The sequence below is a fragment of the Rhinopithecus bieti genome, unplaced genomic scaffold (assembly GCF_001698545.2).
Source record: "Rhinopithecus bieti isolate Rb0 unplaced genomic scaffold, ASM169854v2 scaffold_10589, whole genome shotgun sequence".
In the NCBI taxonomy this organism is placed as follows: domain Eukaryota; kingdom Metazoa; phylum Chordata; class Mammalia; order Primates; family Cercopithecidae; genus Rhinopithecus; species Rhinopithecus bieti.
Window position 1 is genome coordinate 1739601 of NW_016807065.1, and position 15822 is coordinate 1755422.

Below are 15822 nucleotides of genomic sequence, written 5' to 3' on the forward strand. Positions count from 1 at the left end.
TCTACTAAAAACACAAAAATTAGCTGGACGTGGTGGCGGGCGCCTGTAATCCCAGCTACTTGGGAGGCTGAAGCAGGAGAATCGCTTGAACCCGGGAGGCGGAGGTTGCAGTGAGCTGAGATCATGCCACTGCACTGCAGCCTGGGAGACAGACTGAGACTCCATATCAAAAAACAAAAAGATTACTGAGTACTGGGCTTAATACCTGGGTGATGAAATAATCTGTACAACAAACCCCCATGACAAGTGTTTACCTATTTAACAAACCTTCACATTTACCCCCAAACCTAAAAGTTAGAAACATAAAATTAAAAAAAAAATTAATGGCCGGGCGCGTCGGCTCACGCCTGTAATCCTACCACTTTGGGAGGCCAAGGTGGGCAGATCACGAGGTCAGGAGATCAAGACCATCCTGGCCAACATGGTGAAACCCTGTCTCTACTAAAAATACAAAAAATAGCTGGGCATGGTGGCGGGCGCATGTAATCCCAGCTGTTAGGAAGTCTGAGGCAGGAGAATCGCTTGAACCCAGGAGGAGGAGGCTGCAGTGAGTCGAGATCGCACCACTGAACTCCAGCTTGGTAACAGAGCAAGACTCCATGTCAAAAATAAAAAATAAAAAATAAGCCTAAAGAGCGAGAGGATTCTGTTGCAATGTTGCATAAAATGAATTGTGACAGAATTCAGGGTGTATTCTGTACTAGGCATAATGCCATATGGTCTTATTTTTGTGTGCATGTGTGTGGTTTCAGTTTTGTGGTGCTGTGCAGCCTCCAATATGCCATCTCCCAAGTGCAGACAGTCGAATTGGCGCCATCAGATGTTACATGCACTTGTGGCAACTCGGGCAGTAATTTTTTTTTTTTTTTTTTTTTGAGACGGAGTTTCGCACTTGTTGCCCAGGCTGGAGTGCAATGGCACGATCTCGGCTCACTGCAACCTCTGCCTACTGGGTTCAAGCGATTCTTCTGTCCTAGCCTCCTCAGTAGCTGGGATTACAGGTGCATGCCACCACACCCGGCTAACTTTTGTATTTTTAGTAGAGACAAGGTTTCATCATATCGGTCAAGCTGGTCTCGAACCCCTGACCTCATGATCCACCCACCTCAGCTTCCCAAAGTGCTGGGATCATAGGTGTAAGCCACCGCGCCCGGCCTTCAATGCAGCAATTATCAATAATACTTTTTTTTTTTTTTTTGGATACAGTCTTGCTTGGTCACAAAGGCTGGAGTACAGTGGCGCCATCTCGGCTCACTGCAACCTCCACCTCCTGGTTTCAGGCGATTCTTCTGCATCAGCCTTCCAAGTAGCTGGGATTACAGGTGCACACCAAGACGCCTAAGTTTTGTATTTTTTAGTAGATATGGGGTTTCCCCATGTTGGCTAAGCTAGTCTCGAACTCCTGACCTCAGGTGATCTGCCCACCTCAGCCTCCCAAAGTGCTGGGATTACAGACATGAGTCACCGCACCTGGCCTACCAATAATATTTCAATCTACCTTTGTAAATGATAGCTGACTGCAACCTTGAACTCCTGAGCTCAAGCGATCCTCCCGTTTAGCCTGTCAAGTAACTGGGACTGCAGGTGCACGCCACTGCATTTGGCTAATTTTTTATTTTTATTTTTTGGTACAGATAGGATCTTGCCATTTTGCCCAGCATGGTCTTGAACTCTTGAGCTCAAGCGATCCTACAGCCTTGGCCTCCCACAGTGCTGGGATTACAAGCGTGAGCCGCTGTGCTGGTCCTTAGAGGATTATTAAAGACAGGTTAACACCAAACTAAAACTCTTCTCTCTGAAAGTATTGGAATAGATTTGCAAAGAAAGCAGTTTTCCTTCTCTCTCTGATTCTCTCTCTTTTTGTAGAGACAGGGTCTCGCTATGTTGGCCAGGCTGGTCTCTAACTTCCTGCCTTCAAGCAATCCTTCTGCCTTGGCCTCCCAAAGTGCTGGGATTTCAGGCATGAGTCACCCCACTGGTCTCTCTTCTTCCTGGCATGTCCTGAGGCATCTGTACGTCAACTGCTGGGGCACCAAACACCAAAGTTGGCCTGAGGAAAGATGGGTGTCAGGCTGTAGGGAGTTCAGTTGCAGGGGCAGGGAAAGCCCCCTGAGGGGCAGCAGCGCTCATGCGCACAGGTGTGATGCTCTGTTTTTGCAGACCACTGGCGCCTCAGTCACCCCATGTATAGGAGGCTCTGCCCATTTCTCTGGCCACCTGCCCCTCAATCACACTGCTCCAGCCCTGGGGTTCCTACCTGCTGCTCTTCCTACAGGCTAAGCAGTTTCCAGCCTCTGGGCCTTTGTGCTTAGCTGTTTCCTCCACTCCCATGGCCACACAGACTTCTCCTTGCCCTTCCAGTCTGGGCAGAGTTTTTCTTCCTTTGTGAGTGAGCTACATACCAGGCAGGGATTCATATGAAAAACAGGCCTTGTGGCCGGGCGCGGTGGCTCACGCCTGTAATCCCAGCACTTTGGGAGGCCGAGGCGGGCGGATCACGAGGTCAGGAGATCGAGACCATCCTGGCTAACACGGTGAACCCCTGTCTCTACTAAAAATACAAAAAATTAGCCGTGCATTGTTGTGGGCGCCTGTAGTCCCAGCTACTCGGGAGGCTGAGGCAGGAGAATGGCGTGAACCGGGGAGGCGGAGCTTGCAGTGAGCCGAGATTGCACCACTGCTCTCCAGTCTGGAAGACACAGCGAGACTCCGTCTCAAAAAAAAAAAAAAAAAAAAGGAAAACAGACCTTGAGCAATTAGCCCCTCCACTCTGAGACTCAGTTTGCCTAACTGCAAATATGGATAATAAGAAATGCACCAGGCTGGACGCGGTGGCTCACGCCTGTAATCCAAGCAGTTTGAGAGTCAGGTGGATCATTTGAGGTCAGGAGTTCAATACCAGCCTGGTCAATATGGCGAAACCCTATCTCTACTAAAAATACAAAAATTAGCCAGGCATGATGGTGGGTGCCTATAGTCCCAGCTACTCAGGAGGCTGAAACAGGAGAATTGCTTGAACCCGGGAGGCAGAGGTTGCAGAGAGCAGAAATAGCGCCACTGTGCTCTAGCCTGGGCAACAAAGTGAGACTCCGTCTCAAAAAAAAAAAAAAGAAAGAAAGAAAGAAAAGCACCAGAACTCACCTTTCAGGGCTGCCCTGAGCTTTAAAAGCAGACAGATGCCAAGCGCCTTTAAATGTAGAAGAATCAGCAGGCAGAAAGCACTCAAGAAGTAGGTGCTGTTATTAGAATAACTGCATTCTGGGCCAGGCACAGTGGCTCACTGTAATCCCAGCACTTTAGGGAGGCGAGGTGGGTGGATCACCTGAGCTCAGGAGTTTGAGACCAGCCTGGCCAACAGGATGAGACCTCATCTCTACTAAAAATACAAAACTTAGTTGCCTGTGGTCCCAGCTACTTGGGAGGCTGATGCAGGAGACAATCGCTTGAACCCGGGAGGCGGAGGTTGCAGTGAGCCAAGATTACACCACTGCACTCCAGCCTGGGTGATAGAGTTAAGACTCTATCTCAAAAACAAAACAAAACAAAACAAAACAAAAACAAAACAAAACAAGAAAAAACCACATTCTGCATCTTTCCTGAGTCTTCCTCCAAAAGAAGTCCTGGGGTCACCCCAGCTCCACTTCCTACAGCTCTGGGACCTTAGATTAAGGCTTCCCTGCCCTGTGCCTCAGTCTTCTCACCTATAAAATGGAGGTAATAACCACTTCTTCCCTAACAAGTGACAGTCAGAGGAGGGAAAGACTCAGAACTATGCCTCATCTATAGTGACCCTAAGTCAGTGTGGATATTGTCACCATTTAAAAACAAATCGTTTGTTTGCCTTAGAGACAGGGTCTTGCTCTGTTGCCCAGGCTGGAGAGCAGAGGCATAATCATAGCTCACTGCAGCCTGGAACTCCTGGATTCAAGGGACCCTCCCACCTCAGCCTCCTGAGTAACTGTGACCACAGGTGCATGCCACCATGCCCAGTTAATATATTTATTTATTTATTTAGTCAAGACAGGATTTCACTATGTTGCCCAGGCTGGTCTCAAACTCCTAGACTCAACTGATCCTCCTGCTGAAGCCTCCCAAAATGCTGGGGTTACAGGCATCAGCCACCAGGCCGGGCCCGTGCTGGGCTCTCTACACTTACTAAAAACTAATAGTGGCTAGGCGCAGTGGTGCATGCCTGTCGTCCCAGCTGCTGGGGAGGCTGAGACAGGAGGATTGCCCGACCCCAGGAGGTTGAGGCTGGAGTGAGCCGTGATTGTGCCACTGCACTCCAATCTGGGCGACAGAGCAAGACCCCATCTCAAAAAAAGAAAAAAAGAGGCCAGCATGGTCTCTGGACTGGTAGAGGCAAAGTAAGAGGAAATTGTTATTACGTCCACTTTATTTTTCTATTTTTCATTTTTTGAGACAGAGTTTCACAATGTCACCCAGTCTGAAATACCGTGGTGCAACCGATCTCGGCTCACTGCAACCTCTGCCTCCCGGGTTCAAGCGATTCTCCAGTCTCAGCCTCCAGAGTAGGTGGGATTTCAGGCATCTGCCGCCACATCCCGATAATTTTTTTTTTGTATTTTTAGTAGAGACAGGGTTTTGCCATGTTGGCCAGGCTGGTCTCGAACTCCTAACCTCAGGTGATCCACCCATCTCGGCCTCTCAAAGTGTGATTACAGGTATGAGCCACCATGCCCAGCCCTTATGTATATTTTAAAAATCATTTCTTTTATAACCCTGCTACCTGATTTTCACTTGAAGACCAAGACTTTGCTTCTTCCCATGGGCTTCAGGACAGATCCCTCAAAACAAGCCAGTGGTTTTTTTTGTTTTTGTTTTTTTTGAGACAGAGTCTCGCTCTCTCACCCAGGCTAGAGTGCAATGACGATCTTGGTTCACTGCAACCTCTGCTTCCCAGGTTCAAGCAATTCTCCTGCCTCAGCCTCCCGAGTAGCTGGGACTACAGGCATCTGCCATCACACCCGGCTAATTTTTGTATTTTTAGTAGAGACGGGATTTCACCATATTGGCCAGGCTGGTCTCCAACTCCTGACCTTGTGATCTGCCTGCCTCAGCCTCTCAAAGTGCTGAGATTATAGGCGTGAGCCACCGCGCCTGGCCAACCAGTGTTTTTTTGTTTGTTTTGTTTTGTTTTGTTTTTGGTTTTCAGATAGTCTCTCTGTCACCAGGCTGGAGTGCAGTGGTGCCATCTCAGCTCACTGCAACCTCCACCTCCCAGATGCAAGCAATTCTCCTGCCTTAGCTTCCTGAGTAGCTGGGATTTCAGGTGCACACCACCACGCCCAGGTAATTTTTATATTTTTAGTAGAGACAGGGTTTCACCATGTTGGCCAGGATGGTCTCGATCTTTTGACTTCATGATCCACCCGCCTCAGCCTCCCAAAGTGCTGGGATTACAGGTGTGAGCCATTGCGCCCGGCCGGCCACCAAGGTTACTTTTTTACCTCCACATGGTCCCTCCCTGGGAGGTCTCCTTTGAGAAACGTAACTGACAAGTCCATTTTGTCCAGCCAGGGCTCCTTTTATTCATTCAGGGGTGGGTTTTTGAAATGCAGTGCAACTTTTATATAAAGTCGAGGGTGCCAGGAAAGTGGGCCTGCCGGGTGCAGAGAAGCGCAAGAAGCTTGCTGGAATGTTCCAGCTTTAAGGGCGCCCTTGATACACCGGCCACAGATGTTGGCCCAGAAGGTGCCATGTGGACCTCAGAATGAGATCAGCGTGCCTGCTCCGTCCAGAGCTCAGGACCGTGTCCACCTGTCCTCGATATGAACAACAGTGTGCAAAAAAAAAAAAAAAAAAACCCTGATAGTATCTTCACACAGGATCACAGACTAGGCTCCGCATGGTGTCTCTTGGCCTAAGAAGCGTTCAGGCCGTGCGGGAAGTGTTGGGCAGTTTCCGTCCTTCCACAGGACAGGGTATTGCCAGCTACCTCTGGCCTCTCTGCTGCAGGGCCCGGAGAGCCCAGTGTTCATACTGGCGTCTCCTCTGCCACCTTCTTCAGGAGTCCAGCCGCCAGCGGAGAATGCTGGGGGCCCTCAGAGCTGTCCGCTTCCCGGATCTTCAGGCGAACTTTCTGGTTGGTCTTTCTCCACTCGGAGTACAGCTGGCAGTGGTAGCGGAAGGAGACCTGCGGGGCAGTCCTGCAGTGAGCGGGGGCGCTGAGAAGGACTCCACCCGCAAAGGAGGAAAGCAAGTTGCCGTGGCACCTGCGTTGGCCCAAACTACGGCTGGGGCTCATGCTTCCAGAAGCAGAGCTGGCTTATGAACATTCCTCCCGCAAAGTGCACACACACAGACCCATTCACAATCCTGGTGACACCCACCAGCTTTCAGAGTCCTGCAAAGACAAGATACACCGCACACACACCAGCAGGAAGCAAAGGGGAGCTCCTTTCCTGCCTCTCAGTGGGAAGGGAGTGAAACAGCCTCTTGGAAGGCATTAAACGTCAACCAGTCAGGCCCCGCGCGGTGGCTCACGCCTGTAATCCCAGTAGTTTGGAAGGCTGGGTGCCAGGGAAGATCACTTGAGCTCAGGAGTTCAAGATCAGCCTGGGCAACATGGAGAAACCCTGTCTCTACTAAAAACTCTGTCTCTACTAAAAATACAAAAATTAGCTCGGCGTGGTGGCATGGGCCTGTAGTCCCAGCCACTTGGGAGGCTGAGGCAGGAGAATCACTTGAGCCTGGGAGATATGGGCTGCAGTGAACCGAAATCATGCCACTGCACTCCAGCCTGGGTGACAGAGTGAAACCCTGTCTCAAAAAAAAATTTTTTTTAATGTAAATCAGTCACATAATTGCCAAAACATGCAAGCAAAAAAGATGTCACTCAATAGGTGAATGAATAAATAATCAGTGGTGCTTCCAGATAATGAGATATTATTCCGTGCTAAAAAGAAACTAAGCTGGGTAAGGTAGCTCATGCCTGTAATCCCAGCACTTTGGGAGGTCAAGGCGGGGGGATAACTTGAGCCCAGGAGTTCGAGGCCAGCCTAGGCAACAAAGCAAGACCTTGTCTCTAAAAAATATTTTAAAATCAGCCAGATGTGGTGGCCCAGGTCTATGGTCCCAGTTACTTAGGGGGCTGAGGTAGGAGAATCATTTGAGCCCTAGAGGTTGACGCTGCAGTGAGCTGTGCTCACGCCACTGCAATCCAACAGAGTGAGATCCTGTCTCAAAAAGAAAAAAAAAAAGTGCTGGACGCCCTGGCTCAAGCCTATAATCCCAGCACTTTGGGAGGCCAAGGTGGGTAGATCACCTGAGGTCGAGAATTCGAGACCAGCCTGACCAATATGGAGAAATTCCATCTCTACTAAAAATACAAAATTAGCCGGGCGTGGTGGTGTGTGCCTGTAATTCCAGTTACTCAGGAGGCTGAGGCAAGCAAATCGCTTGAACCCGGCAGGGAGGAGTGTGGAGGCTGCAGTAAGCTGAGATCGGGCCACTTCACTCCAGCCTGGGTGAAAGAGTGAGACTCTACCTCAGAAAAAAAAGCCCTTAAGTCACAAAAATAACTTTAAATGCATATCACTAAATGAAATAAACCAACCTAAAGATGCTACATACTGAATGACTCCAACTATAGGACATTCTGGAAAAGGCTAAACTATGGAGACAGTAAAAAGATCAGCAGTGAACAGGGGTTGGGGAAAAGGAGAATGGCATGAATAGAGAGAGCACAGAGGATTTTTAGGGCAATGAAACTACTCTGCCTGATATTATAATGGTGAATATGGCTGGACGCAGTGGCTCATGCCTGTAATCCCAGCATTTTGGGAGGCCAAGGTGCGCAGATCACGAGGTCGAGAGATCGAGACCATCCTGGCCAGCACGGTGAAACCCCATCTCTACCAAGAATACAAAAGTTAGCTGGGCATGGTGGCACATGTCTGTAGTCCCAGCTACTTGGGAGGCTGAGGCAGGAGAATCACTTGAACCCAGGAGGCGGAAGTTGCAGTGAGCGGAGATCGCACCACTGCACTCCAGCCTGGCATAGAGTGAGACTCTGTCTCAAAAAAAAAAAAAAAAAAGTGAATACATGTCATTTATTATACATTCATCAAAACTTATAAATGTCCAACAATAAGAGTCAACTCCCAGCCTGGGCAACATGGCAAAACTCCGTCTCCACCAAAAAAATACAAAAATTAGCCAGGCGTGGTACACACACCTGCAATACTAGCTACTCAGGAAGCTGAGGTGGGAGGATCAATTGAGCCTGGGAGGTTGAGGCTGCAGTGAGCCATGACCACACCACACTGCACTGCAGTCTGGGTGACAAAGCACGATCCTATCCCCTCCCCGCCACACACACACACACACAAAGGCCAGGTGTGATGGCTCACACCTGTAATCCCAGAACTTTGGGAAGCCAAGGTTTGAGCCCAGGAGTTTAAGACCAGCTTCGACAACATAGCAAAATCCTGTCTCTACAAAAAATACAAAAATTAGCCAGGTGTGGTAGTGGACACCTGTGGTCTTGGTTACTCGGGGGGCTGAGTGGGAGGATCGCTTGAGCCCACGAGGCAGAGGTTGCAGTGAGCGGAGATCACACCACTGCACTCCAGTATGGGAGACAGGGCGAGATAACCACTGCAAAACAAACAAATGAAAAAAGTGAATCCTAATGTGAACTATGGTTTTAAAGGGAGAATGAAGGTTCACTGATTCTAACAAATACCCTACTTGGGTACACGATGTTAACAGTGAGGGAGGCTGTGCAGGTTGTGTGTGTATGGAGGAGGGTGATATACAGGAACTCTCTGTACTTTCTGCTAAATTTTGCTGTGAACCTAAAATTGCTCTAAAAATTAGTCTAAAAAAATTTAAAAGTGGCCAGGCACGGTGGCTCGCACCTGTAATCCCAGCATTTTGGGAGGCAGAGGCAGGCCGATCATGAGGTCAAGAGATCAAGACCATCCCGGCCAACATGGTGAAACCCTGTCTCTACTAAAAATTTAAAAATTATCTGGGCGTGGTGGCGCACAACTGTAGTCCCAGCTACTCAGGAGGCTGAGACAGGAGACTTGCTTGAACCTGAGAGCCAGAGGTCGCAGTGAGCCAAGATCGTGTCACTGCCAACCAGCCTGGTGACAGACTGAGACTCCGTCTCAAAAAAAACAAATTAAAAAAAAAAAAAAAGGTCGCCTGGTGCAATGGCTCACGCCTATAATCCCAGCACTTTGGGAGACTAAGGTGGGCGGATCACCTGGGTCCAGGATTTCAAGACCAGCCTGGCCAAAGTGGTGAAAACTCATCTCTACTAAAAATACAAAAATTAGCCAGACATGGCGGCAGATGCCTTAATCCCAGCTATTCAGGAGGCTTGAGGCACGAGGATTGCTTGAACCGGGGAGTCGGAGGTTGCAGTAAGCCAAGATCATGTCATTGCACTCCAGCCTGGGCAACACCGTGAGATTTCGGCTCAATCAATCAATCGATCATTCAATAAATGTCAGTGGTTCACATCCTTTGACCAAGCAAGTTCCCAAGAAAGATTTGCATGGACAGTGCCCAAAGCACTGTTCATAATGGAAAAAAAAAAAAAAGGAAGAAGTAGAAATAAAACCACATACACATTGGAAAAAATCCCAGTGCCTGTCAAAAGTGATTGGTTAAATAAATATGGTACACCCACACAATGAATGTCTGCTGGGTGGCTGCCTCGTTGTGTGTGTGTGTGTGTTTTGAGACGGGGTCTCACTCTGTTGCCCAGGCTGGAGTGCAGTGGCAGGATCTCGGCTCACTGCAAGCTCCGCCTCCCAGGTTTACGCCATTCTCCTGCCTCAGCCTCCCGAGTAGCTGGGACTACAGGTGCCCGCCACCACGCCCGGCTAATTTTTTAGTAGAGACGGGGTTTCACCATGTTAGCCAGGATGGTCTCGATCTCCTGACCTCGTGATCCGCTCATCTCGGCCTCCCAAAGTGCTAGGATTACAGGCTTGAGCCACCGCACCCGGCCTGTTTTTTTTTTTTTTAAAAAGAACACCAGCAAAATGAAAACAAGCAGATGCTAAAACAGTAGCTATGATTTCATCCAGTTTACATATTTTAAAATATGCTGGTAGGGGCCGGGCACGGTGGCTCATGCCTGTAATCCCAGCACTTTGGGAGGCCAAGGTAGGCAGATCACCTGAGGTCAAGAGTTCAAGACCAGTCTGGCCAACATGGTGAAACCCCATCTCTTTACTAAAAATACAAAAATTGGCTGGGCGTGGTGGCGCGTGCCTGTAATCCTAGCTACTCAGGAGGCTGAGACAGGAGAATCGCTTGAGCCAAGGAGGTAGAGGTGGCAGCGAGCCAGGATTGCACCACTGCACTCTGCACTCTAGCCTGCATAACAGAGCAAGACCCCGTCTCAAAAAAAAAAAAAAAAAAAAATGCTGGTAGGTGCATTGAAAAATACTTTGTGAGGCAAGGACTCCCCTACAGCTGGACAATAGTGGTTATGTCTGAGGGGTGAGACTGTGTGGAACTTCTGCCTCTAAGCAATGGTTCTGCTGCCTACCAGAGGCCTAGAACAACACTGCCTCCCGGGTTCACGCCATTCTCCTGCCTCAGCCTCCCAAGTAGCTGGGACTACAGGCACCGGCCACCTCGCCCGGCTAGTTTTTTGTATTTTTAGTAGAGATGGGGTTTCACCAGGTTAGCCAGGATGGTCTTGATCTCCTGACCTTGTGATCCACCCGTCTCAGCCTCCCAAAGTGCTAGGATTACAGGCTTGAGCCACCGCGCCCGGCCAATTTTGTATTTTTAGTAGAGACAGGGTTTCACCATGTTGGTCAGGCTGGTCTCAAACTCCTGACCTCGTGATCCACCCACCTCGGCCTCCCAAAGTGCTAGGATTACAGGTGTGAGCCACCGCACCTGGCCAATTTTTTGTATTTTTAGTAGAAACGGGGTTTCACCATGTTGCTCAGGCTGGTCTTGAACTCCTGACCTCAAGTGATATGCCCGCCTCAGCCTCCCAAAGTGCTGGGATTACGGTGTAAGCCACTGCACCCAGCCTTTTTTTTCTTTCTCTTTTACTAATATTATTATTTTCTCCAAGACAAAGTCTGGCTGTATCACTCAGGCTGAAGTTCAGTGGTGCAATCTCAGCTCACTGCAACCTCTGCCTCCAGTGCTCAAGCGATCCTCCCACCTCAGCCTCCAGAGTAGCTGAGACTGCAGGCATGCACCACCATGGCCGATAAACTTTTGTACTTTTTGTAGAGATGGGGTTTTACCACTTTGCCCAGGCTGGTCTCGAACTCATGAGCTCAAGCAATCTGCCTGCCTCAGCCTCCCAAAATGCTGGGATTACAGGCGTCAGCCTCCGCACTTGACTCTATTATTCTTATTTATTTATTTATTTATTTATTTTTAAACAGAGTGTAACTCTGTCACCAGGCTGGCATGCAGTGGCTTGATCTCAGATCACCACAACCTCTGCCTCCTGGGTTCAAGCGATTCTCCTGCCTCAGCCTCCCGAATAGCTGGGACTACAGGCACGCGCCACCACGCCCAGCTAATTTTTATATGTTTAGTGGAGACGGGGTTTCACCATGTTGGCCAGGATGTTCTCGATCTCCTGACCTCATGATCCGCCCGCCTTGGCCTCCCAAAGTGCTGGGATTACACGCGTGAGCCACTGCACCTGGCCTACCACTAATTTTTACATTTTTTATAGAGATGGACATCTTGCTTTGTTGCCCCGTCCTGGTCTTGAACCTCCTTGCTTCAAGCAATCTTCCTGTCTCGGCCTCCCAGTGTGCTAGGATTGCAGGTGTTAACAGCCACTGGGCCTGGTTTCACTCAATGTTTTCATCTCAGTTCCTCTCTCTCTTCCCCTTCAATTTCTTTTTCTTTTCTTTCCTTCTTTTTTTTTTTTTAAAGACAGAATCTCCCTCTGTCGCCCAGGCTGGAGTACAGTGGCACAATCTCGGCTCATTGCAACTTCTGGCTTCTGGGTTCAAGTGATGTTCCTATCTCAGCCTCCCTAGTGGCTGGGATGACAGGTGTGTGCCATCACACCAGACTAATTTTTTGTATTCTTAGTAGAAATGGGGTTTCACCATTGTTGCCCAGGATGGTCTCAAACTCCTGACCTCAAGGAATACGCCCACCTCAGCCTCCCAAAGCGTGAGGATTACAGGTGTGAGCCACTGCACCAGGCTTTCCCCTTTCAATTTCTTTGGTTTTTTTGTTTTTTGTTTTTTGTTTTTGAGACAGAGTCTCACTCTGTCGCACAGGCTGGAGTGCAGTGGCACAATCTCAGCTCATTGCAACCTCTGCCTCTCAGGTTCAAGCGATTCTTCTGCCTCAGCCTCCCGACTAGCTGAGATTACAGGTATCCACCACCACACACAGCTAAATTTGTGTACTTTTAGTAGAGACAAGATTTCACCATGTTGGCTAGGCTGGTCTGGAACTCCTTGGCTTAGGTAATCCACCTGCCTTGGCCTCCCAAAGTGCTGGGATTACAGGAGTGAGCGACTGTGCCTGGGATTTCCCTTTCAATTTCTTTCTTTCTTTTCTTTTCTTTTTTTTTTTTTTTTTTGAGACGGAGTTTCGCTCGTTACACAGGCTAGAGTGCAATGGCACGATCTCGCCTTACAGCAACTTCCGCCTCCTGGGTTCAAACAATTCTCCTGCCTCAGCCTCCCAAGTAGCTGGGATTACAGGCATGCACCATCACACCTGGCTAATTTTGTATTTTTAGTAGAGACGGGGTTTCTCCATGTTGGTCAGGCTGGTCTCGAACTCCCGACCTCAGGTGATCCACCCGCCTTGGCTTCCCAAAGTGCTGGGATTAGAGGGGTGAGCCACTGTGCCCAGCCTCAATTTCTTAATCTACATCTATTTCCCCATTTATTTGTTCTCCCCCAATCTCTCTCTCAGGCATTTGCTCCTCTTTGCCCCACTCCTAATCTTGGGGGTTCATGGATGGGGGTTCCTGCACTCAGGTCAGGGTTTACACCTAGCTCAGGGATTCCCTAGACCTTGTCACATTTGGAATCTGAAGCTCCCAGAGAGGCAGGGTGACCTCAGAATCTCTCTTCCACCCAGGGCCATAGACAGAGGCTGCCAGGGAGCACCGTACCCCATATACCAGGTGTCAAATCCCTGGCCCTGCTGCTCCCAGCGGCAGAGCTTCAGATGCATGCTGCAAAGCCGCGGCCACTCACCAGCGTCCAGAGCACATAGATGGTGAAAAGGGCGATGGTGAGGGCAATGAGACCCACGGCCTCCAGCTGGCTGTGGAGCCGGAGGTGGTCCTGGGCCCCGCGCAGGCACAACCAGCCCGAGATGGCGGCCAGCGGCGTGATGAACAGGAAACACACCATGTCGCAGCACAGCGTCCGCTTCTCGGTCCGCGGCCCCGGGTCCTTCAGCCACTGCAGGGGAGAGGACAGGGAAAGGGGGCAGAGGAGGGGCTGCTGAGGGGGAGGGGTCAGGACCTCCAGGTCTAGGCCTCCCTCTCTCCTTTCCTTCTTTCTTTTTTTTTTGAGACGGATTATTGGTCTGTCGCCCAGGATGGAGTGCAGTGGCGCAATCTCGGCTCACTGCAACCTCGACCTTCCGGGTTTAAGCAATTCTTCTGTCTCAGCTGCCGGAGTAGCTGGGATTACAGGCAAGAGCCACTATGCACGGCTAATTTTGTATGTATATGTATTTTTGAGACAGAGTCTCGATCTGTCAGCCAGGCTGGAGTGCAGTGGCATGATCTCGGCTCACCGCAACCTCGACATCCCACGTTCAAGGGATTCTCTCACCTCAGCCTCCGGAGTAGCTGGGATTATAGGCAAGCGCCACCATGCCCGGCAAATTTTGTATTTTTAGTAGAGATGGGGGTTTCACCATATTGGTCAGGCTGGTCTCGAACTTGTGTCCTTGTGATCTGCCCACCTCAGCCTTCCAAAGTTCTGGGATTACAGGTGTGAGCCACCACGCCTGGCCCTTTCCTTCTTTCAAACATTTATTGAGCCCATGAGGAGCCAGGGCCTGCCAGGTGCTGGGCACTTTTACCCCCATTTTACAGATGGGGAAACTGAGGCACAGAGGAATGAACTCAAGTGAGCAAACTCACACAGCTACAAAGTCCACAAAGCTGGGGCTGCAACCTGGGAAGTCTTGCTCCAGGGCTGAAGCGTCCTTGGCTACTAATCTGCTACGCTTGGCCGCCCCCAGATGACAGGGCAAAAGAAATGGGCTTTAAAAAAAAAAAAAAAAAGCCCTGGCGCAGTGGCTCATGTCTGTAATCCCAGCACTTTGGGAGGCCAAAGTGGGCAGATCACCTGAGGCCAGGAGTTCGAGACCAGCCTGGCCAATATGGAGAAACCCCATCTCTACTAAAAATACAAAATTAGCTGGGCATGGTGGCACGCACCTATAATCCTAGCTACTCGGGAGGCTGAGGCAGAAGAATCGTTTGAACCTGGGAGGTGGAGGTTGCAGTGAGCCGAGATCACATGCTGCACTCCAGCCTGGGTGACAGAGTAAGACTCTGTCTCAAAATAATAATAATAATAAATTCTTTAATTTTTTTATAGAGACAGGGTCTCACTGTGTTGCCCAGGCTGGTCTTGAACTCCTGGCCTCAAGCGATCTTCCCACCTTGGCTTCCCAAAGTGCTGGGATTACAGGCATGAGTCACCACACCCAGCCAAGAAATGGGCTTGATTCATGAAATTCCAGTGGATGAGACAGAAAGGGCCCCTGCCCTCCCATGCTGGCAGTGGAGGTATGAAATGGGTGAATGATCACACAGGGCAAAGCCTTGCCAAGGAGGTGACATTGAAGAGAACGAAATGAACAGAAGGAACCATGTGAAGAATGGGGGAGATGGGGCTCTAGGCTGCAGGGGAGGCAGATGCAAAGGCCCTGGGGTAGGGGGAGGCAGCCTAGACAAGATGTGTTGGGAGGGAGCCATGTGGCTGTAGCATGGAGACCAAAGTGGGTGTGGGATGGTGTGTGAAGGGACTGGACCTCCCTCCCACTTTTCTCCCTACACCCTGACTCCCAGGTGGGCCAGGGGTTTTCTAGTTTTTTTTTTTTGAGACGGAGTTTGTTCTTGTTGCCCAGGCTAGAGTGCTGTGGTGCAATCTTGGCTCACTGCCACCTCCGCCTCCTGGGTTCAAGCTGGGATTACAGGTCCCCACCACCATGCCCAGCCAATTTTTGTATTTTTAGTAGAGAGGGTGTTCTACCTCATTGGCCAGGCTGATCTTGAACTCCTGACCTCAGGAGGATCTACCCTCCTCTGCCTCCCAAAGTGCTGGGATTGTGAGCCACCATGTCCAGCCTTGTTTTCTTTTTTTTGTTTTTTTGTTTTTGAGACAGAGTCTCACACTGTTGCCCAGGCTGGAGTGCAGTGGCGCTATCTCAACTCACTGCCAACTCCGCTTACCAGGTTTAAGTGATTCTCCTGCCTCAGCCTCCCAAGTAGCTGGGATTACAGGCATGCACCACCACGCCCAGCTTTTTTCTTGTTGTTTGAGACAGAGTTTTGCTTTGTCACTCAGGCTGGAGTGCAGCGGCTTAGCCTCAGCTCACTGCAACCTCCACCTCCCGGGTTCAAGTAATTCTCCTGCCACAGCCTCCCTAGTAGATAGGATTATAGGCACCCACCACCACACCTGGCTAATTTTGTATATTTAGTAGAGACAGGGTTTTGCCATGTTGGCCAGGCTGGTCTTGAACTCCTGACCTCAGGTGATCCACCCACCTTGGCCTCCCAAAGTGCTAGGATTACAGGTGTGAGCCACTGTGCCTGGACTTTTTCTTTTTTTCTTTTTTTTTTTTTTTTTT

The 15822-nt window shown here is 49.8% G+C and overlaps 1 protein-coding gene across 3 annotated transcripts in view; it reads right to left on the reverse strand.

The window, feature by feature from the left end:
* Positions 1–5527: 5527 nt before the first annotated feature.
* The window catches only part of MARCHF2 (membrane associated ring-CH-type finger 2), a 22469-nt gene continuing 12174 nt past the window's right edge, over positions 5528–15822 (reverse strand). For all 3 annotated transcript variants that reach the window (XM_017879911.1, XM_017879910.1, XM_017879909.1), the window contains 2 exons: positions 13200–13409; positions 5528–6157 (listed from right to left, as the gene is read on the reverse strand). In XM_017879911.1, coding sequence (XP_017735400.1) covers positions 5999–6157; positions 13200–13409 — 369 coding nt within the window. In that variant the 3' untranslated portion in view covers positions 5528–5998. The remainder of the gene's footprint in view (positions 6158–13199; positions 13410–15822) is intronic.